The following is a 27,733-nucleotide window of genomic DNA, read 5'->3' on the forward strand; positions in this document are numbered from 1 at the left end:
CCTTTAAGAAGAAGTTCAGTGGAACAATCCACAAAAACAAGGACTAAATAGATATCATGATGACACTAAACTCATATCTGTCAATAGTAACTCTGAACGTGAACGGGCTTAATGACCCCATCAAAAGGCGCAGGGTTTCAGACTGGATAAAAAAGCAGGACCCATCTATTTGCTGTCTACAAGAGACTCATTTTAGACAGAAGGACACCTACAACCTGAAAATAAAAGGTTGGAGAACCATTTACCATTCAAATGGTTCTCAAAAGAAAGCAGGGGTAGCCATCCTTATATCAGATAAACTAAAATTCACTCCGAAGACAGTAGTGAGAGACGAAGAGGGACACTATATCATACTTAAAGGATCTATCCAACAAGAGGACTTAACAATCCTCAATATATATGCCCGAATGTGGGAGCTGCCAAATACTTAAACGAATTATTAACCAAAGTGAAGAAATACTTAGATAATAATACACTTATACTTGGTGACTTCAATCTAGCTCTTTCTACCCTTGATAGGTCTTCTAAACACAACATCTCCAAAGAAACGAGAGCTTTAAATGATACACTGGACCAGATAGATTTCACAGATATCTACAGAACTTTACATCCAAATTCAACTGAATACACATTCTTCTCAAGTGCACATGGAACTTTTTCCAGAATAGACCACATACTGGGTCACAAATCGGGTCTGAACCGATACCAAAAGATTGGGATCGTCCCCTGCATATTCTCAGACCATAACGCCTTGAAATTAGAACTCAATCACAAGAAGAAGTTTGGAAGGACCTCAAACACGTGGAGGTTAAGGACCATCCTGCTAAAAGATAAAAGGGTCAACCAGGAAATTAAGGAAGAATTAAAAAGATTCATGGAAACTAATGAGAATGAAGATACAACCGTTCAAAATCTTTGGGATGCAGCAAAAGCAGTCCTGAGGGGGAAATACATCGCAATACAAGCATCCATTCAAAAACTGGAAAGAACTCAAATACAAAAGCTAACCTTACACATAAAGGAGCTAGAGAAGAAGCAGCAAATCGACCCGATGCCCAGCAGAAGAAGAGAGTTAATTAAAATTCGAGCAGAAATCAACGAAATTGAGACCAGAAGAACTGTGGAACAGATCAATAGAACCAGGAGTTGGTTCTTTGAAAGAATTAATAAGATAGATAAACCATTAGCCAACCTTATTAAAAAGAAGAGAGAGAAGACTCAAATTAATAAAATCATGAATGAGAAAGGAGAGATCACTACCAACACCAAGGAAATACAAACGATTTTAAAAACATATTATGAACAGCTCTACGCCAATAAATTAGGCAATCTAGAAGAAATGGACGCATTCCTGGAAAGCCACAAACTACCAAAACTGGAGCAGGAAGAAATAGAAAACCTGAACAGGCCAATAACCAGGGAGGAAATTGAAGAAGTCATCAAAAACCTCCCAAGACACAAGAGTCCAGGGCCAGATGGCTTCCCAGGGGAATTCTATCAAACGTTTAAAGAAGAAATCATACCTATTCTACTAAAGCTGTTTGGAAAGATAGAAAGAGATGGAGTACTTCCAAATTCATTCTATGAGGCCAGCATCACCTTAATTCCAAAACCAGACAAAGACCCCACCAAAAAGGAGAATTACAGACCAATATCCCTGATGAACATGGATGCAAAAATTCTCAACAAGATACTAGCCAATAGGATCCAACAACACATTAAGAAAATTATTCACCATGACCAAGTAGGATTTATCCCCGGGACACAAGGCTGGTTCAACACTCGTAAAACAATCAATGTGATTCATCATATCAGCAAGAGAAAAACCAAGAACCATATGATCCTCTCATTAGATGCAGAGAAAGCATTTGACAAAATACAGCATCCATTCCTGATCAAAACTCTTCAGAGTGTAGGGATAGAGGGAACTTTCCTCGATATCTTAAAAGCCATCTACGAAAAGCCCACAGCAAATATCATTCTCAATGGGGAAGCACTGGGAGCCTTTCCCCTAAGATCAGGAACCAGACAGGGATGTCCACTCTCACCACTGCTATTCAACATAGTATTGGAAGTCCTAGCCTCAGCAATCAGACAACAAAAAGACATTAAAGGCATTCAAATTGGCAAAGAAGAAGTCAAACTCTCCCTCTTCGCCGATGACATGATACTCTACATAGAAAACCCAAAAGCCTCCACCCCAAGATTGCTAGAACTCATACAGCAATTTGGTAGCGTGGCAGGATACAAAATCAATGCCCAGAAATCAATGGCATTCCTATACACTAACAATGAGACTGAAGAAAGAGAAATTAAGGAGTCAATCCCATTTACAATTGCACCCAAAAGCATAAGATACCTAGGAATAAACCTAACCAAAGAGGTAAAGGATCTATACCCTAAAAACTATAGAACACTTCTGAAAGAAATTGAGGAAGACACAAAGAGATGGAAAAATATTCCATGCTCATGGATTGGCAGAATTAATATTGTGAAAATGTCAATGTTACCCAGGGCAATTTACACGTTCAATGCAATCCCTATCAAAATACCATGGACTTTCTTCAGAGAGTTAGAACAAATTATTTTAAGATTTGTGTGGAATCAGAAAAGACCCGAATAGCCAGGGGAATTTTAAAAAAGAAAACCATATCTGGGGGCATCACAATGCCAGATTTCAGGTTGTACTACAAAGCTGTGGTCATCAAGACAGTGTGGTACTGGCACAAAAACAGACACATAGACCAATGGAACAGAATAGAGAACCCAGAAATGGACCCTGAACTTTATGGTCAACTAATATTCGACAAAGGAGGAAAGACGATCCACTGGAAGAAAGACAGTCTCTTCAATAAATGGTGCTGGGAAAATTGGACATCCACATGCAGAAGAATGAAACTAGACCACTCTCTTGCACCATACACAAAGATAAACTCAAAATGGATGAAAGATTTAAATGTGAGACAAGACTCCATCAAAATCCTAGAGGAGAACACAGGCAACACCCTTTTTGAACTTGGCCACAGTAACTTCTTGCAAGATACATCCACGAAAGCAAAAGAAACAAAAGCAAAAATGAACTATTGGGACTTCATCAAGATAAGAAGCGTTTGCACAGCAAAGGATACAGTCAACAAAACTCAAAGACAACCTACAGAATGGGAGAAGGTATTTGCAAATAACATATCAGATAAAGGGCTAGTTTCCAAAATCTATAAAGAACTTATTAAACTCAACAGCAAAGAAACAAACAATCCAATCATGAAATGGGCAAAAGACATGAAGAGAAATCTCACAGAGGAAGACATAGACATGGCCAACATGCACATGAGAAAATGCTCTGCATCACTTGCCATCAGGGAAATACAAATCAAAACCACAATGAGATACCACCTCACACCAGTGAGAATGGGGAAAATTAACAAGGCAGGAAACCACAAATGTTGGAGAGGATGCGGAGAAAAGGGAACCCTCTTACACTGTTGGTGGGAATGTGAACTGGTGCAGCCACTCTGGAAAACTGTGTGGAGGTTCCTCAAAGAATTAAAAATAGACCTGCCCTACGACCCAGCAATTGCACTGTTAGGGATTTACCCCAAAGATTCAGATGCAATGAAACGCCGGGACACCTGCACCCCGATGTTTCTAGCAGCCATGTCCACAATAGCCAAACTGTGGAAGGAGCCTCGGTGCCCATCGAAAGATGAATAGATAAAGAAGATGTGGTTTATGTATACAATGGAATATTACTCAGCCATTAGAAACGACAAATACCCACCATTTGCTTCAACGTGGATGGAACTGGAGGGTATTATGCTGAGTGAAGTAAGTCAATCGGAGAAGGACAAACAGTGTATGTTCTCATTCATTTGGGGAATATGAATAATAGTGAAGGGGAATATAAGGGAAGGGAGAAGAAATGTGTGGGAAATATCAGAAAGGGAGACAGAACATAAAGACTTCTAACTCTGGGAAATGAACTAGGGGTGGTGGAAGGGGAGGAGGGCGGGGGTGGGGGTGAATGGATGACGGGCACGGAGGGGGACACTTGACGGGATGAGCACTGGGTGTTATTCTGTATGTTGGTAAATTGAACACCAATAAAAATTAATTTATTTAAAAAAATAAAAAAATAAAAAAAAGCTTGTTTTATTACCATTCTGGGAAGTAGAGTTTATCTAAGTGAATATGACTTGTGCATTTTTCTCTTTTTGGGTAGATAATTATATAATTGTAAGTCGATAATATTCAGGTGTTCAGTCATTTCTCCAATTTTTTCTAACTATATATCTTAGATTACTCATTGAGGATTGTTGAAATTTCTAACAATAGTTATGGATTTATTTATTCCTCCTTTTAGTTCTATTAGTTTTGCTTCATGCATTTTAAAACTTTGCTATTAGAAGAATACACATTTAGCATATTAATGTGTTCTTGATCCCTTTATAATTATGTCATGTCCCTCTTAATCCTAATAATTTTCTTTCTTTTGTTGCCTACTGTAACTTGCTTTTGAGTACTGTTAGAATGGTATATTTTCCCCATCATTTTATTTTAAAAATATTTATATTTTTATGGTTAAAGTTGGTTTCTTGTCCTTTCCATATACCTCAATCTTGTGTGTATATGTGTATGTTTAATCCAATCTCACAATCTCTGTATTTGAATTATGGTGTTTAGACCACTTAAGTTCATCTAATATTACTGTGGTTGGATTTAAATCTTTCATTTTTCATGTTTTCTATTATGTTCCATTTGTTCTTGTTTTGTTTTTTTCACATTCTGCATTTTCTTTTCTTTTTTTTTCTTTTTTTTTTTTACATCCTGCATTTTCTTTCAGATTGAGGATTTTTTATGATTCCATCTTATATCTCCCTTATTGGCTTATTAATTATGATTCTTTTTTTTAAAGATTTGATTTATTTGACAGAAGGAGAGAGAGAGAGAGAGAGAGAGAGAGAGAGAGAGAGAGAGAACAAGGAGAGGGAGTGACAGGCAGAAGGAGAGGGAGAAGCAGGCTCTATCCCAGGACCCTGGGATCACTACCTGAGCCAAAGGCAGACGCCTTACTGACTGAGCCACCCAGCACCCCAATTATGATTCTTTAAGAACTGTTTTTAGTAGTTACCTATAATTAACAATACACAAATTTAATTTATCATAATCTACCCTCAAATATTTAATACCACTTTGAATGTAGTGTTAAAACATTACAACAGTATTATTTCCACTTCTCTAAAATTCTTGATACTACTTCTTTCATATATTTTATGTATGTTGTAAAATTCACAGTACATTGATTCTGTTTTAGTTTTAGATAATAAAATGTCTTTTAAAGCAATTAATAAATTTTTTTTAATATTTATTTTTATTTTTGCCATTTTCAGAGCTTTTAATTTCTTTATGTAGACCCAAAATCGTTCCACTGGAAGAAATTGAGTTAATATTTCTTGTAGCACAGGCCTGCTGACAATGAATTGTCTCAGGGTTTGCTTGCCCCCAAACATGTTTATTTTACCTTTGTTTCTTTTTTTTTTTCTTTTTTTTTTTCTTATGTTTTGAGAGATATTCTCTCTGATATAGAGTCTTAATAGAGCTTTTTAAAATTCTATACTTTTTGGGCACCTGAGTGGCTCAGTCAGTTAAGTGTACAATTCTTGGTTTTTGGCTCAGGTCATGATCTCAGGGTCTTGGGATTGAGACCCCCATTGAGCTCCCTGCTCAGCAGGGAATCTGCTTGAGATTTCTTTCTCCCTCTCCCTCTGCTACTCCGCTCACTTGTCCATGTGCATTCTTTCATCTCTCTCTCTCTCTCTCTCTCTCTCTCAAACAAATAAATAAACTTTAAAATAGAAAGGTGTAGGTAAGATATTAGGGTAAATAGTATTTATGTCTGGAAACAAGGTTGGATTCTTTGTTCAGCTTTTGGAATGGTGGATTGGGGTGAATTTTATTTTCTTTCTTCTTTTTTTTCACTCTTTTTTTGTATGTGGTTACCTTCATTCTATCATTCACTGTAAACTCCTCTAGCATTATTTTGTACTTAGGGTGAGGGCTCGGTTGCAAGTTTTCTTCAATATTCCTGTTACACCTTTAGCTTTAGGCTTTTCCTGTGAGTTTGCGCTTCAGGGAGGTAAGTTCTTGTACTTTATTCAGCAGGAGATTGCTGTTACTTGTTTCCTTGTGTTTATTAACCTGGAGTTGGAAGTTACAGGGAGGTTATCTGCTGTCCTGATGCAGCCTTTGTCTTATGCAGGCCCTTTGTCCCTGGATTTTGGGAATTGGACTTTCCAGTGATTTTGGCCTTCCCCCAGTGGTGGGGTCTCGAACTGTCTGGACACAGGGAGCTTTCCTGCCCATACAAAGGAACGGAGGTTTTATTCACTGCCTTTCCATAGTTCCCAAATGCAGTGGTTCTCCACTAGTATCTTGAGGATGATGGAGTTTGCTGCCTTTCCTGGAATGCTTTAAGGTTTGGTTCCACGGTAGAGATAGGGGAGAGGGATCCAGGTAGGGCTTGATACTTTTTCTTCAATAGCTGTTCCTCCTCTTTTCTTCATCCTGAGCTGCTACTAGAATCGCTACTAAGGTCTTAGGGAGGTCGGTGAAGATTCCATGAATGGATGTGAACTCTCATGGAGTCTGACGTTCCTATGGGTTTTATAAGAACATTATAGCTCTCACTCACATTTTTAAAGAAATTTTAAGGTGATTTTTAGCCGGATTCTTACCAAATCGTGTAGATTCTTACTGGGATTCTTACCCACTGCCTCTTCCTCCTGTGTTTTGCCTCAGCTTGTGACTCTCTCTCACTTGAACACATCTGACTTTCCTTAGATTTCAGTCATATTTTTTTGTCTTGCAACCCCAGCTCTCTGATCTGGTTTTTATTTTATTTTATTTTGTTTTATTTTATTTTATTTTATTTTATTTTATTTTATTATTTTATTTTATTTTAATTTCTGCTGGTTTTTAAAAAGAGAATTATACTTTTGTTGATTATTTGGTTTTCTCTGGTTCTTAGAGCATGAGAGAGACATTCTTTTTAGTTTCTACTTGCTAAGCAGAATGCAAATAAGATTTTTAAAAGTAGAAAAGGAAGGTACATGGGCAGGGAGCAGAATATTTTGTAACAAGTATATGGAGATATTTCTGAAGCAATAATTATTATGTTCAGATTTTCAGATGTTACCATTTTGAAATACTGTCCCTTGGATAGTGCAAATATTATAAACCTGCTTTCAAAGGCCAGAACATTGTTTTTTTTTCAAAATGATGGTTCTACAGAAAATAAAATAACTCTAGAGCTTATGGAATTACATTTACTGAAAATACAGATTATAGAATTGATGTTAAACCATAAAACAAAATAAAATATTCTAACATATTTCTTATAGTCATTATTTAGCTTTTGAGAGATTCCCAAGGTGTTGCTAATCAGATCTTTTGCAAGTTCAGTAATTGACTGCGTTTGAATACTTCAGTAGCTGCATGTAAGAGAAAATCCAACTTACACTGCCTTAAACTGAAAAGCAAATCACTTTCTCCTAAAACCAAAAGTCCCAGGGCATTAAGAACTTTATGCACAGATTTATTTTTTTTTAATTTTTTTTTAAGATTTTATTTATTCATGAGAGACAGAGAGAGAGAGGCAGAGACACAGGCAGAGGGAGAAGCAGGCTCCATGCACTGGGAGCCAGACGTGGGATTCCATCCCGGGTCTCCAGGATCACGCCCTGGGCCAAAGGCAGGCGCTAAACCGCTGCGCCACCCAGGGATCCCTTTATGCACAGATTTAAAGAGAGGTTCATAATGTTTAGTGGGGCTACAGTGACAATTCTCTTCAATTCCTCCTCTTGGCCTTCCTTTGGGTATCAGCTTAATCCTTTGTCTAGCTGAACTACTCCATACCTTACATTTAGACATAGTACTGTCAGAGGAAAGAAAAGCACCCAGCATTCAAAGCAAAAACTCAAAATCTACTCTGTTTAAATCAGGTTTGGTCACATGACTACTTTTGAATCAATCACTGTCCCCAAAAGGATGTGACATGATTCCTGGATTGGCCAAAATGACAAGATTCTTTCCTGGAAGTGGCAGTGAATTCAGCTACCTCAATAAAATAAAATACAAATGAGTATCAGGAATTACCTGGGAAGCAGAAACATCGATGTTAGTGAAACACTTCTTAGTATCCATTATACATATTTTTTTGAAGACCTAGTGGGTATAAAGAACCAAAACTAGACACATTGAAGATTTAAAGTGAATGGAAAAAATTCACTATCTACATCAAAAAATAGAGCAAAATATGGCATTGTGTGGTAAAACAGCAGTAAGCATATTGTTGAGGGATATTGTAAGACAAAAGTCTTGGATATTCTTCCATTGAAATATATTCCTGAGAGTCTTAGAATTTTAGAACTTGGAATTACTTGAGAGATCATTGAGTTTACCTTTTTATTTTACAGATGAGGTAACAGAGACCAGAGATACTAAATGACTTAACAAAGGTCATGTGGGTGGCAGGTGTTGAAGCCTGGGAGAGAACACAATTTCTTTGGCTGTGAGTCTACAGCTCTTTCCATTACCCCATGTTTATTCTGAAAAAGAAAAATTTTGTGATCACGTTATGTGCACATAGTCATTTGTCACTATATAATGGCTTTTTTGAAGTGATAAATTGATTGCAAAAGTTCTATCCTCTTTTCCAAAGGCCAGGTTGTATGCATGCCTGCTTATGACTGTAACTTTCAAATTGAAAGGCATATTAGTTTTTTCCCCCTGTTTCAAAGACATTTTTCAAATGTTTCACCTTTGACATTGCCACCTACTAATACTTATGAATATTAAGTAATGTTAGAGGTTAATGGATTGCTAATGATGGATTGTTGTAACTCAATTGGCCCCTTTTGGCATGAAATGCCCAATAAAATGCTCTTTGCATAGCAAAACTAAGTAGTCTTAGTTATACTGTACCTGACTGAGGACAGTGGGATACTTTCTATCCATATGCCATAGCTATCTGTTGGGATAATATTAAAAGAGCATTTGTGACTTTTATAAGTTATTTTATAAATTATTGATGAATTTATCAGATTTTCTGTACCCTGACATTTAATAGTCATAACTCTTTTTAGTAGTGCTTGTTTTAAAATACTGTGCTTAAATAATTTAAGTTTTTAATAATATTTAATCGCGATAATTTTAAATAATTCCTGAAGGAAATATTTTATTGTTAAAAGTCGTAATAGTATTATGATTAAAATTACTAGGGAAGAGGGGGATCCCTGGGTGGCTCAGCAGTTTAGCGCCGCCTTTGGCCCAGGGCGTGATCCTGGAGTCCAGGGATCAAGGTCCACATCAGGCTCCCAGCATGGAGCCTGCTTCTCCCTCTGCCTGTGTCTCTGCCTCTCTCATTCTCTCTCTCTCTGGGTCTCTCATAAATAAATAAATAAATCTTTAAAAAAAAATAAAGATTTAAAAAAATTACTAGGGAGGAGTAAATTTTGGCATTGATTTTATTAGCATTTTGTTATGAAAAGCTCTCATTAACCTTTTATCTCTTTATAAAGGTAGGAGAGTAATTTTTTGAGAAATGGGTTTAAAAGCCAAGTCTCTTTGAAAGCAAATTGAAATGTTTAATGCAGTATAACAAAAAAATAATTAAGCATTTATATTGTTCTTGATATTTTGGTGCACAGAAGCATAACAAAAAAAGAATCTCTAACAAAACTGACAATCTTAGAGAATAAATATGGCATGAACATGAGTAATTATATACTGTCAAATATGATATTGATAATGAAACTGGGCTCTCTGGCTCTCTAAACAATAGAAATTGACAAGAAGCCAGGTGTGAGTTCCAGGCAAGTCTTTTTTGGGACTTATGCTCTAGTACAAAGGTAAGAATCCTTAGGCTGGCTTTCTGAGGAGAGATTGAGAAGAGCTTTAAAGAGACTTAGGAAAAGGAGTGAAGTCTAAATACATAGAGGTGGGATTTTTTTTTTTTTTTGCGTCTGTATACTTAAAGATCATGCTTCTTCATGTGTTGCATGTCTAATTAGCCTGTTAAATCTCTACCCTTGGACATGATGTATAGTATTATGATGAGGGAGAAAGTTCATGAAAGATAAGTGCTGGGGAACAAAAAAGAAAACAAAGAATTCTAGAACACAAAAATAGAGAACCCAATGACTCCATCAAACATAATAACACTCATATTTTAGGAGTCCTAGAAGAAGAAGAGAGAGAAAAGGGGACAGAAATTTTATTTCATTAATAATAGCTGAAAACTTCCCTAATTTGGTCCATTTTGGTATAGAATGATTTGGTCAGGTTCTGGCAGCTGAGCTTCTTTTTTAGGTGAATATCCTACTTTTGTATTTTCATGGGCTTACTCAGCAGGCATGTGTTTCAGCTCTTCTTTCAATGGACCTGGCCAAGGAATGCTGGATTTTGTGATTACGTGTAAGGGGACCTGAGTCTAATCCTTGCTCTGTCTTCATATGGGCTATATGAATAATACATAGTGATTTGTTAATACAGGAAATGAGATGGCTTCAACGAGGGAGATTTAGGGAAAACTTCATAGAGAAGAATATAGTTGAGGTAGGCTTTAAAAGGATTAGTAGAAGACAGAAAACAAGAAACAACAAGGCTTGAAGGTTAGAAGGATCCTAGAATTCTCAGGAAGTCTTGTTTGGTGGGAAAGATAGATCTTTGAAGTGAAGTAGGTGGAATGACAGACAAAAAAACAGGTTGAATATAGTGGAACTGAATCTAATAGTGCTGAGAGTAGTAATAGATTAACCATAGACTTGATTCTATAGCCAGTGGTAGTCATTATAAGTATGGCCTTAGAGTCACGTAGCCAAAGTACCTAAGTATACCTGAAATAATATTTTTCTGCAGCTGTATAGGATGGATTTAAGTATATGTGTGTAAGGGGTGGGAAGACAGGGGCATGGAAAGAATCAATTGAGGTTATTTTGTATTTCAAACCAAATAAGTTAAGTTCAGTCTGGAAATGGGAAGTGGAAACAAGAGATTAAATATAATTAACGTTCTAGAAATTGATTTGGTAGGGCATGGGCTAAATGAAGGTATGTCTGGATTTATTGGGGATTAAGAAATATAATTTAATAAAGAATCTCAGAAACTTTATGAAAAGTGACAAAAATGAAGTTAGAATCAGCCATTGAATTTATTAATTGAAAACCCTTTTTTATAAGGATCAGTTCTTTATAGAGCCTTAGAGGTGCAATCATATTGCTAAGATTTGAAGAGTAAGTGAGAGGTGAAAAAATGGGCTGGGAATTACAATTTAGCCTTATTTTTTCCCAAAGAATTTTTTCTTTCCTTCTATTTAAAAATTGTATAATATTAGACTTTGAGACTATTGAAAATGTAATGTGTTCATGCAGAATGACTTTCATTAGTAACATGTAGATATTTTATAATACAGCTAGTCAATTCCTCAGATGGATATTCAGATGCAGTCTTAATTTCCTATTTATGGAAATCCAGGTTGAACATATTTCTTTTTATTTTCATTTTATATGTCTCATTTTTCTATTTTATTTTTTTATGAATACAAATGTAAAGTGAACAAACCTTTAAAATGTTTTCATTTAATCACTTGGTGGTTCTAGTATACCCTTTCAAAGAATGTAATGTTTCTGTTTTATATAATTACTATTTAATTGGTGTACAATTTGTGAGTGAGGGGGATAAATAATTTATAAGGATAAGCAAACAATGATTTAAGAATGTACAAAACAGAGCATATATTATAAAGATAGCTTCATATAAGATTATTTCCTTTTTGTCATTCTCTAATATATCCCCAAGAATGTTAATTTATCTTGAATTATTGCCTTGTGTGGAAGTTAATAACCTTCTAAGGATGATTGACTGATGACAATGTAGTATTCACCAATATCTGACAAAGATAAGTTATTGGAAATGCATTAATTTATCAGAATATATCAGTTTCCAATATACTATTAAAATAAGAACATATATTTTTTCAGATAACACATTTAAAGTTTGAATTGTCTGCAACTGAATTCTTAGTTTGCTTATCTTCAAAGTTCTTTTTATTTTTCCAACTTTATGGAGGAATAATTGACAAATAGAATTATACATTTTTAAGGTGTACAGTATGATGATTGGATATACATACACATTATGGAATGATTACTACGTTTCAATATACTATATTGTTATTATGTATTATATTGAATTAATTCTTAGATGTAAGAATTATGGTTAGATATATTAATTTAATTTTCCAAAAGACAAAACTAAGAGAAATTAAAATATGCAGGAGCAAAGACATAACAAGAGAAATAGGCTAGGGATTTAGATCTACTGATTTCACTTCTCACTCTAGTCAGCCTTCCATCCTTGAAGAATAATTTTATTTATTCACTAGGAAAGTTCTTGCTTGTCTCACATTTTCAGTCTAGAGAAACTACATCAGATTTAGTATTTCTGGGATTAATTGATAATTGCAAATTTTAACTGGCACATATATAAAAATATCCCCTCTCCTACTTATTGTGCAGTCCACTTTTATTTTCTGTGCTGGCTCCATTTTTTGTACCTGACTGCTAAATTCTGGTAATTTTCAGGGCTTATTGTTTCTTACTTACTCTATTAATTTTTCTGGGCCACCAATGACTTAGATAAGAGTCTAAAAGTCATCCTTTCATAGATTTGTAACCCCACATGTTACCTCTTTTCTGAGTTTCAAGTCTGTCAATTCTGAAATTGAATGTCTCATGGTCACCCATATTCAACATTCTCAAAAGTTAACTTATCATCTCTCCACAACCTTCTAATTTCAGACTTGCTCTTCCTCCAGTATTCCCTCTCTCAATAGATGAAGAGCCTTTTATCATTAGTGTAGTTACATAAAACAGAAGCCTGAGAGTTGTCTCTATCCCTCTTCTCTCTCATTCACGTCTGCCACTTTGAGTTTATCACTGTGTCTTTTTGTTGTTACCTCCTAAATATCTATGACAGGGGCTAAGTGTTATATGAATAAACATGATCTTTTCATCTCCTGACATGTAAGATAATTATGTCCTTATTTTACCTTTTTTTTTTTTGCATGTGATTTTTTGGCAACTCTTTTGTTGTATAGAATTTGGTAAATGGTCAATTCTTATAGGAAATGCATTAAATGGGGCTTTCCATTTGCGGGGAACTTGGATTGTTGTTGCAGATGTCTGGAGTGGCAATTTTCTGGCCTCCTGTGAACAGCAAATGGCAGTAGGACATGGAATGCCTGGTGGTCCCTGGGAGAAAGCAAGTAAATTGCATGGTGTTGTACAGTGGTTGAGGTATTGACAGTAATGGATTGACTGGAAAACCTCTCTAGCTGGGAGAGAGCAGCCTGTTGAGAGGAAAAGCTGATTTCCAAGAGTAGGAAATTTTTCTATTTTAAGATTTATTTATTCGTTTGAGAGAGTGAGAGAGTGAGAACTCATGAGTGGGGTGAGGGGCAGAGGGAGAGGGTAAGAATCTCAAGCACACTTCCTGCTGAGTGGGGATCCTGATGCAGGGCTGATCCCAGGATCCTGAGATCATGACCTGAGTTGAAACCAAGAGTCTGATGCTTAATCAACTGTTTCCATCAGTAGGAAACAGTAGGAAAGAGAGTGTATTAGTCATGGTTCTCTGGAGAAATAGAACCAATAGGATGGCTATGTAGAGATAGGGATTTATTTTAAGGAATTGGCTCATGTGACTGTAAGGCTGAGAAGGTCAAAATCTGAAGCAAACACCAGAGAACCAAAGACTTGATACAATCTGGAGGCAGATGTGGAACAACACCTCAGTCTTTTGCTTAGAGCTGTCAACTGATTGGATGAGGCCTAATTGCAAAAGTCTCTTGATTTAAAGATTAATCACATCTAAAACATATGTTCACAGCAACATCCAGACCACTATTTGACCAAACAACTGGGAACCATAGCCTAGCAAAAGGACACATAAAATTAATCATTACAGAAAGAGAGCATGTCTACATGGCATTTTTATTTTTATTTTAAAAAATATTTTATTTAAATTCAATTTGCCAACATATAGTATTACACCCAGTGCTCATCCCATCAAGTGGCTTCCTTAGTGTATATGGCATTTTTTTGTAGTTTTATGGTTTTATTAATACAAATATGACACGCACATAAGTTGTCTATTCATTTTCTTCACTACGCAGCCTGGCATTGGAATTGGTGACTCTGATGGCCAGCTGGGCTGCTCTTTCCACAATGGCTTTGCGGTTCTTGGAGGATACATTGTGAGCAATCTCTGCACAATAAGATTTGTTGCACATCAGCAGCACTTCAAGCTCCTTGATGTTGTGGACTAGGAACTTCTGGAAGCCACTGGGTGGCATGTGCTTTGTTTTCTTGTTGCTGCTGTAACCAATGTTGAGCATCAAGATCTGGCTCTTGAATCTTCTGTGTACCCTATTGTCAATGCCTCTAGGTTTCTGCCAGTTGCACTTAATTTTGACATATCGGTCTGACTGGTTCTGGATGAGCTTCTTGGTCCTATTTTTAATGATCTTGGGCTTCACCAGAGGTCTGAGGGCAGCCATGATGCCCAGCAATCAATGGCTGCCACCTCCGCAGGTGGCGCTGAGAAAGAGTGTATGTGGCATTTTTAAAGGAAATTTCTGTGAGCAGTAGTTTGCAAAGTTCTCAAGATATTCCTTTATAAAATATAGTAAATATCTCCATGATTTTCAGAGTTTTTATTAATGTTTAATCCAATTACAGGCCATGTAGAACATCAACTTCATTTGAACAACATATTAAATACATCCACCTCGTTTTACCTCATTTGCTACCACACTTCTATTTGGGGAGTTGCTTCCTGCCTGAAGGATCTGTATTAGTTACCCATCTGGTCTCTCAATAGTCACTATTTTCCCTTTCTTCATCTTTTCTTCATGTATCAGTTTATGAAGTTTATATGGCTTCCAAAGACACAGATTTGAGTGTTTTAAAATGAGTAGCCTGGATACTTGGTATTGATTCTAAGCTTCTTACCTACATTTCCAATTTCATCTTGTATCACTTTCTCCTACTATCTCTGCTTTAAGTGTTCTAGGTTTATTGCATTATGGCCTATACAGTTCCAGTAATTACCTCCCCCCCTTATTTCCCAGAGATCTCTCACTGTCTCTCCTTTCAGCCCTACATATTCTTTTCCTATGGTTACAATAGGAAATGACTTCTATTTCCTTAGGTTTCCTTAGTTTTGAATGTCACTTTATCAGGGAAGTCTATACTAATTTTAGGGACTAGATTATTTCCTCTTTAAATGCTTCCATATTACCCTACACTAATCATTTGTATATAAAATTGATATTGCCTTGAGGCATATTGGCACACAGTAGGCCTGCAATATAACTCTTGAATTCATGACAGGATCTACTTCAGAACACTCTTGACCAGTACAGTCTCTGCCATACTCTCTGCTTTTCTGAGAGTGACAACCCCCTACCCTACCACTTCTCCCTTAATTGCAAGGGAAGGAGATACTTTGTAGATCATCCAGGTGCATTGATAATTGTGTTAGGAATTCAGATATGCAAAAATACTAATGGCTCAGGCTTCTCGGAGCAAGGTGGCTTTGGGATCACTTTTTAACTTTTTTCCTCTCTTTCTCATATGGCAGCTATTAGAAGAGGTAGAGATGCTACAGAAAGGAAGGGCCCAAGTTTTGGAAATATTAAGCACAAACTCTTAGGTAAAACTCTTCTTAGATCTTAGAGCAAATGCTTCCTTTTCCTGTTATTTCCTTGATGTTTCTTTCTTCTTTAGTGCTTTTAAAATTTATTTATTTATTTACTGGTCCGGTTCACTTTCTTAGAATGTTTAAAAATAATTTACAAAAGAGAAGGATTGTCATATTTACCCATTTATTCATTTCATAGTCAGGTTGCTAATTTTTAAAATTTCCAAATTACCTCTTGCCCTGTGGAGCATTGGATAACCCAGTCCCATTGCTATGCCTATTAAGTCTTTGCTCCTATGAACCTTGTGTGCATAGAGGCAGCAGGACCCCAAGATTTTAATAGAGAAATAAAATTTTCAGAAATTTTTGCCCAATGCAGTTCTGTTAAATCTGCAAAAATAATTTATGCATTGTGAGCAAATGTCTGTAACCTTCTAAAACATCACATTCACAATAGCATACCCTCTTCACCTAAACTGCAAAAGCTTCAGATTAAATGAAGGTTAATTATGTTTCCTACTGTGTTTTGTTTTCACAAAATACAAGATGCAGAGCAAAATAACTTAGTAGCTGCACATTAGAATTACCTTTTACCCTATTTTAGGGGCAAAGGGATTGTTTAGTTTGGATTTGGATTCCTGGGAAACCTAGGGCTTTCCTAAGATAATACACTTGACAGCCTACATTGAACATACTAAATTGATTAGGAGATAAGCTTATGCTTTTTTGGATAGCTCCCTATTTGAATATTGTCTTTTTTTCTTATTTTCCTTCACTGTAACTAGATTAGATATCTCTCTGCTATTATAACAATCAATAAATAGCTTTTATTTTTAACTTGTGATTTTGCATCATAATTACTAGATTATGTGTCTATGTCCTCTACTAAATTGCCTGTTGGCAAGGCAACAATCTTATTGTCCTTGTAACTAGGCGTATGGCAGGTACTCAGTTACTGCCTTCTGAGTGAAAGACTATGTAATTATTTTTGTGTTTGGAACATCCCTTGTTTTTTTTTTGTAGTATTGAGTGTAACCTCAGAGGATGATAAGTAACAGTTGTTAAGCAATTGGTCTTTTTTCTGTTCCTAAAATCACTCTTACATTCTGAAGCAATCAGTCCTTTCATGTATTTTTAAATATCACAGTAAGGGACTGTTTTGTGAGAAATCAAACAGGAGCTGTATTAGTCACTCAGACTGCCATAACAAGAAGATATAGACTGGGTGTCTAAAACAGCAAAAATTTATTTTCTGACAATTCTGGAGGTAGGGAAGTCCAAGATCAAGGTGCTGGCCAGTTGGGTTTCTAGTGAGAGCTCTCTTCCTGAACTGCGAAGGCCACCTCCTTGCTGTGTCATCACATGGCAGAGAGAGAACCATGTGCAAGAGTGAGCCCTTTGGTGTTTCTTTCTGTAAGGACACTAATATTATCAGATTAGGTCCCTACCCTGTGATCTCATATAACCTTAATGACTAACTCTAAATATATTTACATTTGGAGTTAGGGCTTCAACATAGGGATTTTGGGAGGACACAATTCAGCCCATAGCAGAGACATCAGAGAATTTTTAATTTAAAAGTCTATTTTTAATGCAGAAAGAGCATGATTGAATATAGGAACCTGAGAGAACTCAGTAAAACTACAAATTTGTGCTGGAGTGCTTTCCTTCCACAAATTTCCTGCCCTTCAGATGAGAAAAGGATAGGAAAAACAATTCATCTTTCATCCAGTGACTTAAATTAGATTCTGAGTTCCAGATTACAAGAAAGAAAATAGAGTCAGGGTGGTAGAAAAGTTCATAGAGCCGGCCACGATGAGGGAGTTTTGTTTCTTCTGATTCTGCTCTTTTCTCCTCCTCTCTTATAGCCTCTAGTTTACAAAGTTGTGCATAGTAATTATAGCAGATTAAGAAGAAATTCGAGGGAAGGCACATTTAAATGCCAAAAGTAGGGCCTGGAGCACTGGATTAACTGGAAATTAATGCAAGAAGCAAAGGAAGTTCGAGGTACACCAGGAAGCAGACATAGCTCCCTTAATCACATGGCTTTCCTCCCATTTGACATTTTCCTTTCCAGAGCATTCCCTAAGCATTAACAGTTCACTTTTGACAAGGGAAAAAAAAGTTTATAGGATGTGTTGAACTTTCTGGGGTAAAGGAAAGTGTTGGATTTTCTGAGTATCTCCTTATGCAGTGAACCTTTTATATGTAAAGTTCATTTTGTTTTTCCATTTCAACTCTGTTTTTGACATGTTCCTTTTTTCTTTTAATTTTGTATTTATAATGTTTAAAACTAATTTTTGAATTATTAGTTGGACTAAAATTAAGTCTGAGGAGTAAAAAATTTCTGTGATTTGCAAAAGAAGAAACTGAGGTTCACAGCTTATGCAACACAGGAGATCACATACCTTGCAATGGGTAAAGCTGTCTTTCATATCCAAGAGTGACTAACTCCAAAGATGTTGTCTTTTCATATAAAACACTTCAATGTGTACCAAGAAAAACATTTATGTTTCTCTACTTGACAAGCATAAGCCCTGTCTTCATAAACCATTAGAAATAATTATAGTCTTCACAGTGGGGCAGAAGCAGTTTTCTGCTTTGATGTATGTCTTGTAGAGAAGAATAACATTTTAACTATGATTTTGACTTTGTTCTTCATTAGTTTACATCCTGTTGAGCTTTTCCTCTTACTGCTTTATTCTGAAGAATTTTTGTGCAACGCATGTCACCACAAATTTGATTAGATTAAATGGCATTTGATTGTGCTTTGCTTCAAACTTCCCTCCTTGTTGCCTCAGGTGTTAGCTTTTTAGGATTTCCTGCAGTGATCAGCAACTAGAGAGATTTGCACTTTTGACATCCTAGCAGGTAAATTAACTTCTTGATCCATCAAATTCCACTAGAGTCGTCATAATTCTGACTGTGTTGTGACATGCAACCATTGTAAAGTATTTTAAGAGGGTTGAAGATTGATAATACATAAACATGTATGTTTGTAACATTATATGCCACTCTTTGCATATTGATGTAGAAAAAAAACATCTCATTTTGTCAAAGAAAAATTCTTAGGTATGATCAATAACTTATATTGGAAAAATGTGTAATATGCTATGATAGATTGTTATTTAAGCATTCTTATAAGAAAATTATAATAACTCATGAATATTTTGTGTAGAAAGAAAGTGGTGTGAGAATAGGTTTGAAATACTGGTTATTCCAAATACTGATTCTATAGCCATAAGCAAGCCTTAGTTTACTCACTTCTAAAAACGTTTAAATAATAATAGTAATAGGTTTTCTTTTTAACAAATATTAATTATGATTCTTGACAAACATTTGACCAAATATTTAAAATAAAATTGTGCACAAAATAGAAGTGGTTTTGCTATGTATGATTTGCAGCAGTTTTGAGTTTTACCTGAATAAACAAATTCTACAATGAATAATAAGTATCCTGGAAACAAGATAAAACTAATCTAGACTGGGGAGATAAGGTAGTTCTGAAGAAGAGACTTCTTGGAAGACAAAACTTACAACATGACTATATAATAATATCTATGTGGAGAGAAAGACTTAAAGACATGAAGGTCTTTGAAGGAGGTAGATAGAGACAATAATATGCAGAAGATTATAAGATATATTAGGGGTTTGGATTCTACCCTACGATCAAAGGGAAGTTGCTTAGGATTTGATTCACTTATTTATTTGTTAGTTCAACAACTACTCATTACCAGACTTGTGTTAGGCACTCTTCTGGGTTCAAACAACAAAACCAAAAATTATTACCTTCATGCTTATATTCTAGTGGGAGGAGACAATTTAAATATAATAAATTGATTATATTCTTTTTTTTAAATTGATTATATTCATAATGAGAAAATCAACAATATTGGGGGAAAACAAGATTTAAAATATGGGGCAAACGTAATAGTCTGCAATTTTAGGAAAAAAAATCAGAATGGCAGCCACATGCTGTAGATAGGAGAGAAGTAGAGTAGGTCAGAGAGTGGCCAGACCATATAGGACTCTTTAGGTCATTGAACAGATTTTTGGCAGAGGAGTAACATTACCTGTTTTACATTTTAAGGGGATAGCTTTGATGACTTGAGAAAAATAGTGGAATGGCAGTGATAGAAGTTGCAGAATCAGTGAGGGCCATTGTAAATACCAAGATAAGAAATAGTGACTAGGGTGGATTTGATTAGCTTGAAAGGCAAGTTGTAGACATATTCTTGGATATTTTTTGAGAGGTATTGAGCATTTAATGTTTCCTAACAGTTTGAGTGTATGAGAAAATAGAATATTCAAGGAAAACCCCAGCATTTTTATCTGAGCAACTGGAAATAACCAATAACAATAACTGAATAACTGAATAACCAATAACCAATAACTGAAAAGTTCAATTACAACATGTTAGGTAATGTAACATTAAGAGTTTAAATTTTGACATAATCATATTTGAGATAATTAACAGATTTTCGAGGGGAAATCATAAACAGTGAGTTAGAGATAAATGGAATTTAGGAAGAACAGCTATAAATTTGGTCATTGTTAAAGCCACTTGATAGATGATATCACTAAAGAAATGCTTGTAGACATAGAGGTTGCAAAATTGATTAATGGCATAATTTTAATGTTAGGAAGTCTGGAAGAAGATTAAGAACCAGGAAACTAACAAGAAAAGGCCAGTTAAATAGGAGGAAAACAGAGGAGTGTATTTACCTAGAGGACAAGTGTAGAAAGTGATCCCAGGCTGGAGTGTCAAATTCTGTTAAAAGTTTGGGTAAGTTGAAGACTGAGAATTGACCATTAGGTCTAGCAAGGTGGGGCAATTGGTAACGCAAATAAAATAAGTTTCTGTGCAGTTGGGCTAATACATGTCATACTAGAGCATCTTTGTCATGCTGGTCAATTTACAGATAACAATAATAGTACCTAAATAAACTATTGTAAGATGTTTTAAAAGAAAACAACTATTTGAATGTGATCTTTGAGGAAAGAAAATGATACCAGATGAGATTTGTGAGTTTGCAATTTTTTTGTGTCATGATGGAAAGTCTTAGTGTGGCGCATGAGGATAGTAGAAGGTAAAGTTTTAAAGGCTTGTGTTGTCAGAAGCCAGAGTTCTGAGTTGACAAAATAGTTGGAAAATTTAAGAGGAAAACTATAGAGTGAAGCCAGACTTTCTCTCATCTATGTGATAACTAAAATCTATGTCATAGCTATACTAAAATCTTTGTCTTCCCACTGTAGAGAATTTTCCAGTTTTTCTAGTAAAAGTAGCATCTGGAAAAAGGAAATGAGCAGACACTTAAGCTGCATATTGCAGAAAAATAGATTTTGCAGTTGAATCTAACTGCCTACTAGACCAAAACCTCAGCACCTTTCAAAGAAAAGTAAATCCAGAGTATCTACAATGTATAAAACACAATGCCAAGCACACAATAAAATACTGGTAGGCATAAAGTAGCAAGAAAAAGTTACTCAATGGGGCAGCCCAGGTGGCTTAGCGGTTTAGCACCACCTTCAGCCCGGGGTGTGACCCTGGAGACCAGGGATCGAGTCCCACGTCAGGTTCCCTGTATGGAGCCTGCTTCTCCCTCTGCCTATGTCTCTGCCTCTCTCTCTCTCTCTCTTTCTCTCTCTCTCTCTGTGTGTCTCATGAATAAATAAATAAAGTCTTTTTTAAAAAAGTTAGTGAGAATACCAGTCAATACAAACTCTAAGATGATCCAGATGTTAGAAATAATAGACAATGACTATCAAGCACTCATTATTAATATGTTAAAGAACTAGAAGTAAAACAGAATAATAATGAATTTAACAGATGGGGAATCTCACCAGATAAAGTATGAAAAAGAACCAAAGGAAAATTTTAGGATTAAAAATGAGTAGTATTACTAGGGAAAAAAATACTTCATTCATATACAAGGATCAATATCACATTAAGATACAATTATAAAAAAGATACAATTATAAATGTAAATGCAGGTTATTATACAACTTGAAAATACCTGAAGAAAAAACTGACAAAATGGGGAAATAAAGAAAATCATAATCATAATCATAATTGTAGCTTTACACACATCTCAGGAAATTACAGAACTTGACAAAATGTCAATAACAATACTGATTATATGAATGGTGATAGCATGTACTGATTTAAAATGCTTGAGAAAGAACAAAACTGGAAATAGATGAGGTTAGCTTTGGAAATGGCTAGGTAGATAGATTTATGGTTCTGCTGAGAGGTCTGAGTTGAAGATAGAAATTTGGCAAACATCAGCTTATAGACTTAATTGCAGCTAACTATAGGGTTGTTGAGATCTCTAAGATAAGGTGTGGAGGGTGAGAATGAAATGACATGGAAAATATAAGAGAATCATGAGTCCAAAAAACCTTGATTTATTGAGTAATTCTTGTGGGTTAGGCACTATTTACATGTTTTAACACGTTTAATCTTCACAGCGGTGCCATGAGATATGCATGTTTATTTCATTTTACAAATGAGGAACTGAGCCAAAGGAGTATGATCTGGAGGATTTATACAGAGTGGCTCTGAAAGTGAAATGGATAACAAAAAAGTATGTTACCCTGAAGTCAGTAAGAGTTTAAGAAAGAGATGATGTCATCTGCTGGGAGTGAGAGGGAGTTGCTGTGATAATAGAGTTGGGGGAAATCAAGATTTTTAAATATACTTTAATTGCTATGGGTACTAGAAGATGAGAAAGATTGCTGGAACATATTATGGGTCTAGTTGATTATGAAGATCATATGAAGATTATGAAGATCATGATGGTTTGCTTGATCCACAGTTGACATTCTCCCAAACATGTAACAAAATGAAAAAGATACAAGGGAGATATGGACTTTAGCAAAGAATTGAACAAGGTAATAAAACAATGTTGAGGAATAAAAACAGAATAGAGCTAATAAGTATATAAAAGTGTTGTCAAGGACTGGAGGTCTCAGCAAGATCATAAGAAACAAGCAAGTTTATTGGCTGTTAAGGAATAAAAGAACCAAAATATTTGGAGGTTAGTGTCTGAAGCCAGAGTGTTTGAGTTTAATATTTCAGAACTCAAACACTTCTTGATGATGGCAAGTTTCAAGAATGGCTATGGGATATGGGAATTAGTGGGGATTAAGGCAACTGGAAACGAGGAGGTCAAAGATATGAACAAATAGGCTATTGGATGATTTCTTCGATAGATGGTCAAATGCAGAGATTGAGGCGGAGGCATAATGAACTGGTTGGTGAGGCTAATGAGATGAAATAAAAAGATCTATGTCCGGTTTCCAAGGAAAAGGTACTTCTTTTTTTTTTTTTTTTTTTTAAAGTTTACCCTTTTTAATGGTGGTGGAAACCATTTTTTTTTTTTTTTTTTAGATTTTTATTTATGATAGTCACACACACAGAGAGAGAGAGGCAGAGACACAGGCAGAGGGAGAAGCAGGCTCCATGCACCGGGAGCCTGATGTGGGATTCGATCCCGGGTCTCCAGGATCGCGCCCTGGGCCAAAGGCAGGCGCCAAACCGCTGCGCCACCCAGGGATCCCGGAAAAGGTACTTCTACAGGAAAGTGGAAGAATGATAGTATAGGGAAATGACTGAGTGTGACTGAAAAAACATCAAGCCTACCTTATAACGTGGACATCTGGTACATCATAAGAATTCAAGAAAAAAAAAACTGCTCTTTCTAGTCTAATAGGTTCTCTGTATATATCTACATGCTTATTTATTTATATTATTGATATAAATGTTACTATTGGGCAAAACATGAGCCATAATTTCCTCCCTAAAGAAAATGTAAAAAAACCAATACTATGTGCTTGGTTTATGAAATATAAATTGTTACAGAATGTATGCTCTACTAAAATGTTCTGTAATTTTATGTCACAAAACATTTGAAGGCTTAATGAATAATTTTTATTCCATTTTATGGAATTTTATATACTTTATTTTGTCCTTTGAGGTGCAACAGTGAATTAAGATTTTAAACATCAAAACAATTTTCATTGTTTGTCTCAGAAACAATAGTTTTAACATACTTTTTGAAAAAGTCACATTAGACTTCAACTGTTAAAATTTTTCATTTAGCAAAGTTTTAGCAATTATTTTTGTTTTAGTTCCCACAAAAATTGCTGGTAAATATTAATGAAATTGAATATATATGGGATTAGTTGTTTATTTAAATCATGACAAGATTATTGTTTTTAAATTTAAAGGCAAATGCACAAGGTTTTGGCCAAATCAAACTTTTAAGATGTTTATTAGCTTAGAATAACATTATTGTCTTCAAAAATAATGAAAATAATTGAAAAACTTCTTTTTAAGAATTTAGCACACATTTTTGGATAATAGATGAATATTCCAAATATCCATGTTAAATTTCTCTTAAAATTAATACATTAAAGAATCATGAATTCAGGCTTACATTTTACTGAGTTTAAAATACAGAACACATAAACAAACCTATTTGGATATACTGTATGATATTAGGAGCCAGAGATATCATAGGCATGCCATTACCTCATATTTTTGTCAAAACTTTGCTTTTTGTACTTCTTTCCATATCCTGGGTGACAAATGCTTTCACCAGGAGTTTTTATATCTTGTTCATTCCTTGAAAGGACATGGGCTTATTTCAATCTAGAGAGTCTTTTCCTCAGAAAAAGCATGGCTATCAATTCAACAAGTATGGCTGCTGTGTCTTCATCCTATAGATCATAGACCTTCGGCCTGTATGTAGGCTGAGCCCCATTTTGGATCGGATTGGACATTGCAGAAAAAATTTCTGGGCAAATATTTTGGGTGCCAGCTCTAACTCTAAGGAAGCTGAAGCTCAGTTTGCTTCCCTTTCTTTCCTGACCCTCAGATGAAGTGCCAGGATCATCACAGCAGAAGAGTCATTGTCAGTGAACGTGCTATTTTGTTATTTGGGGAATTTCTTTACTTTATCATATAGTTACATAATTTGATATATGTAATTTGGACTAGAGGCAGAGTATATCTTTGACAGAGCAATGACTTGACAACCCATCACCAAAAAAAAAAAAATTCAGTTTAGTGACAGCAATTCATAGCAATTCTTCCTCTGATCTTCCTTTATCACATTCTACATTAGAATTGAATGTGATGTGGTTTATGTATACAATGGAATATTACTCAGCCATTAGAAACGACAAATACCCACCATTTGCTTCAACGTGGATGGAACTGGAGGGTATTATGCTGAGTGAAGTAAGTCAATCGGAGAAGGACAAACAGTGTATGTTCTCATTCATTTGGGGAATATGAATAATAGTGAAGGGGAATATAAGGGAAGGGAGAAGAAATGTGTGGGAGATATCAGAAAGGGAGACAGAACATAAAGACTCCTAACTCTGGGAAATGAACTAGGGGTGGTGGAAGGGGAGGAGGGCGGGGGGTGGGGGTGAATGGGTGACGGGCACGGAGGGGGACACTCGACGGGATGAGCACTGGGTGTTATTCTGTATGTTGGTAAATTGAACACCAATAAAAATTAATTTATAAAAAAAAAAGAATTGAATGTGGCTGTCACTGTTACCATTTGAGACAAAATATTTCTGTAAAATATATATACTTGGTGGATATAAAATAAATATTTGATGAATGACTGTTTCTTAAGAATTTAATTTGTTGGGGCACTGCCTTTTAGTTGTCTTTCAACACCATGGTGTTGGCATTACTGGAGTATGTTACCAATGGAACTAGTCTAGATTTGGAGTAGATCCAGGAATACCCAAACTTCTCTTGCTTAGGAACAGATTCCAACCTGTACCCTGCAACAACATTTGCACAGGACCTGACCAATTTGAGTGCTCTTAATATCCCTGTTATCAATTCATTTTTTGTCTACACATATATCTTTTCAACTAGTGTACTTGCTTATCCCTCTATCTGTGTTATTTTGAAATCATAATATTTATATAACTATATAAAAATAATAAATAGATTTTTAATTGACAGAGGAATGCTCTTCTCTCCACGATGACATAATAATCTTGAGTATAGGTAGTTCCCCACAACTGTGTACCAACTGTTTGTGGGTAAATTAACATTAAAATCATACTCTCCCACAAAAGTTATATTTGTGGTTGTTAAGCTCCCTGACTGGTCAGCTATTCTTTAAGCATATTGGGTATGCATAAAGTAAAATCTTAATGCTCTGATTTCAAACAAGATATTAGTTAAAGTGTTTTTCATTCTGTAGAAAATAAGGTTTTGAGATAAAATTGGGGAATGAAATTGTTCAAGCAGTCATTAATTCTCAGGTGGAGGTAGGTAAGAGAATTACTCATGAGTTTTGTTTTTCCCCAGCTTTCTTGAGGTATGATTGACAAATAAAAATTGTAATATATATATATATATATATATATATATATATATATATATATAAAGTATACAATGTGATGATTTGATATGCATATACATTGTGAAAGGATTCTTGTGGGGCTTTTAAATTATACAAATGACTAGGTCCAACCTGGGAGATTATAAATTAGTGGGTCTTGATTATGGCTGTTGGTGTTTGTGCATTGTTTAAAAGCTTTACAGGTAATTCTGATATACATCTCTCAAGAACCAACACTCTAGGTAACTTACTACCTACATTTTTAAAATCCGTTTAATGGAGTTTTGGGGAATGTAGGGGAGGAAAAGGTTGAGTTTTTATGACATGCAAACTAAGGCGTCCTAATTTGGTGTCTGAGATCATTTCTTAACTCACTTTATATATTGGAATCTCCTTACAAAAATACTTGCCTTTTCTTTACCCTTAATCAATCCTATATTTGTGATAGTAATGGCTTTTCTTTTCTTGTTTTTATGAGGATTTATACAGCTTATCTTGGCTTACGATGAAAGACTTCTTGGATTGTATTTCTTTTAAACACTCGGTCTGTATTATAGCCAAACTACTCTCTCTCTCTCTCTTTTTAAATATTTAATTAATTAATTAATTAATTATTTACTGAGAGAGAGAGAGAGAGAGAGAGAGCATGCACGCATGTGCAGGGGAAAGAAGGGCAGAGGAGAGAGAGAGAGAGAGAGAGAGAGAATCTTGAGCAGACTCCCTAGTTAGCATGGAGCTCAACCCATGCCCAATCCCATAACCCTAAGATCATGGGATCTGAGCCAGAATTAAGAGTTGGACACTCAACAGACTGAGCCACCCAGGAGCCCCCGCAAACCTATCTCTATGGCCTCTATGGCAACAAATTGTAGGCTTTCATAAGTAAACAAACAAATGAACAAACAAAAAAAGCATTTGATAAAAGTTCTTTATACAACTGGCAAAGTTATTTTAATTTATCTTCCACTTTATTATGCTTATATTTTATTATTTTCAACTAAGAAGGTTAATGTATTCAGCATATCCAAGTACAAAATTAAAACTGGATTTAAGTATAGTAAAATTTGGAATATGTGAAGATGGCAAAGGGGTTAAGGTGAAATTTATGACAATTCACCTCCTGTAAATTATTTGATTTTGTTTCTTGTTGTGGGGAAAATAAACAAACACTGAGATTAAATACTCAGTGTATCTAGCAATAAATAGGGAGTGGTACTTTTACTCCTTGGACTATTTCTCAGGAACCCTGAAATGTAATTCAAATTGAGCATGCAGTAACATCCCCTTTTGTTGATCTTGATATCAGCATCTATGCAGAGATTTAGGGATAATTTTTTTGCATAGGGAAATACTAACATTTGGACTATATTATATTCAGGGACTGGGAAAATGACCACTAAGTGAGTCTAGTGACCTAGTGAAAAACTGAGATAAACCTTTGCCAGGACTCTACTTAATATCTGATCCTATAATATCACTATTAGCTCAAATCCTGTATCCAACAACCTAGGCAAAACATAGGTATTCTCCTTCCCCCAGGGGATGTTTACCTGATTATATGGTTTCTTTGATGGTGGACTGGGGGAGGTCAC

At 35.4% G+C, this 27,733-nt stretch overlaps 2 protein-coding genes across 2 annotated transcripts in view; one reads left to right on the top strand and one right to left on the bottom strand.

The window, feature by feature from the left end:
- The window catches only part of CNBD1 (cyclic nucleotide binding domain containing 1), a 362,719-nt gene that overhangs the window by 145,067 nt on the left and 189,919 nt on the right, over positions 1-27,733 (top strand). The window lies entirely within an intron of this gene.
- Positions 14,207-14,614, bottom strand: LOC129495754 (60S ribosomal protein L32-like). Its single transcript, XM_055303460.1, has one exon. The coding sequence runs from the start codon at positions 14,612-14,614 to the stop codon at positions 14,207-14,209; it is 408 nt and encodes a 135-aa protein (XP_055159435.1).

Source organism: Nyctereutes procyonoides, unplaced genomic scaffold (assembly GCF_905146905.1).
Source record: "Nyctereutes procyonoides isolate TBG_1078 unplaced genomic scaffold, NYPRO_anot_genome, whole genome shotgun sequence".
NCBI classification, from domain to species: Eukaryota; Metazoa; Chordata; class Mammalia; order Carnivora; family Canidae; genus Nyctereutes; species Nyctereutes procyonoides.